This window comes from Penaeus monodon, chromosome 21 (assembly GCF_015228065.2).
Source record: "Penaeus monodon isolate SGIC_2016 chromosome 21, NSTDA_Pmon_1, whole genome shotgun sequence".
NCBI classification, from domain to species: domain Eukaryota; kingdom Metazoa; phylum Arthropoda; class Malacostraca; order Decapoda; family Penaeidae; genus Penaeus; species Penaeus monodon.
The window spans coordinates 22,849,760-22,850,513 of NC_051406.1; the positions used below are offsets into that span (position 1 = coordinate 22,849,760).

The 754-nt window shown below is 39.8% G+C and overlaps 1 protein-coding gene across 1 annotated transcript in view; it reads right to left on the reverse strand.

The window, feature by feature from the left end:
- LOC119586353 (probable ribosome biogenesis protein RLP24) overlaps positions 1 to 754 on the reverse strand; it is a gene marked incomplete in the record, with an annotated part of 3,490 nt that overhangs the window by 1,392 nt on the left and 1,344 nt on the right. The window contains 1 exon segment of the mRNA XM_037935066.1: positions 23 to 209. Within this exon segment, the coding sequence (XP_037790994.1) occupies positions 23 to 209 (187 nt within the window).

Below are 754 nucleotides of genomic sequence, written 5' to 3' on the forward strand. Positions count from 1 at the left end.
GGTCAAAATGAAAAACCCTCACCGGTCTTCTCCCAGAGCTCTCTGTTGTATTTAACAGGCACATTCCTCCTCTTCTCAAATTCGAAGGCAGGATCAACAGTGAGCTCCTTACCGGACGCCTTCCTGAATACCCCAGACCACTTGGTGCGACGGGGATTCCTCTTTCTCTTGAAATGTTTGTTGCAGCGGCCACTGCAGAATTTGAAGACCTGAGGAGTAGTTAGGAGGTAAGCAGTGACAGCAGAATTATCATTGTGCTTTATACACATTTTTATGCACCTTCACCTCCCTGAATTGAGTATGTATGCATGCATGCATGTGTGAACAGAATAGAGGTAACTATGTGGATCTTGGATTAAACTCAATAGTACAAGATATTGATAAATTGAAAAATTCAATTAACTTTCAACAATATTTCTGCCATAAAGTGAAGACAGCCAATCATAAAAACCTACTCCTTTAACAAAATGTGTTCCTTGCAGATGCTTCAAAGAACTTGTAATGCTGGGGCAATTTCCAGCAATTTCCAGGGACCCTTCAAACCCTCCCCTACTATCAGAATAAGAATCGGGAGGTCTGGGGGGTTCTGTGGCATAAATCCTACATATATGTGTACTAGAGGTTGAGAGAAATTCATTTATACCAAAACTGTCAAGATCAGTTATGCTACACTATTCTAGAAAATTTGGTAATTTTTTGGTTTCCCACAGCCATCCAACCTTGAAAAAAAATCATAATTTGTTCCAATTTTTAA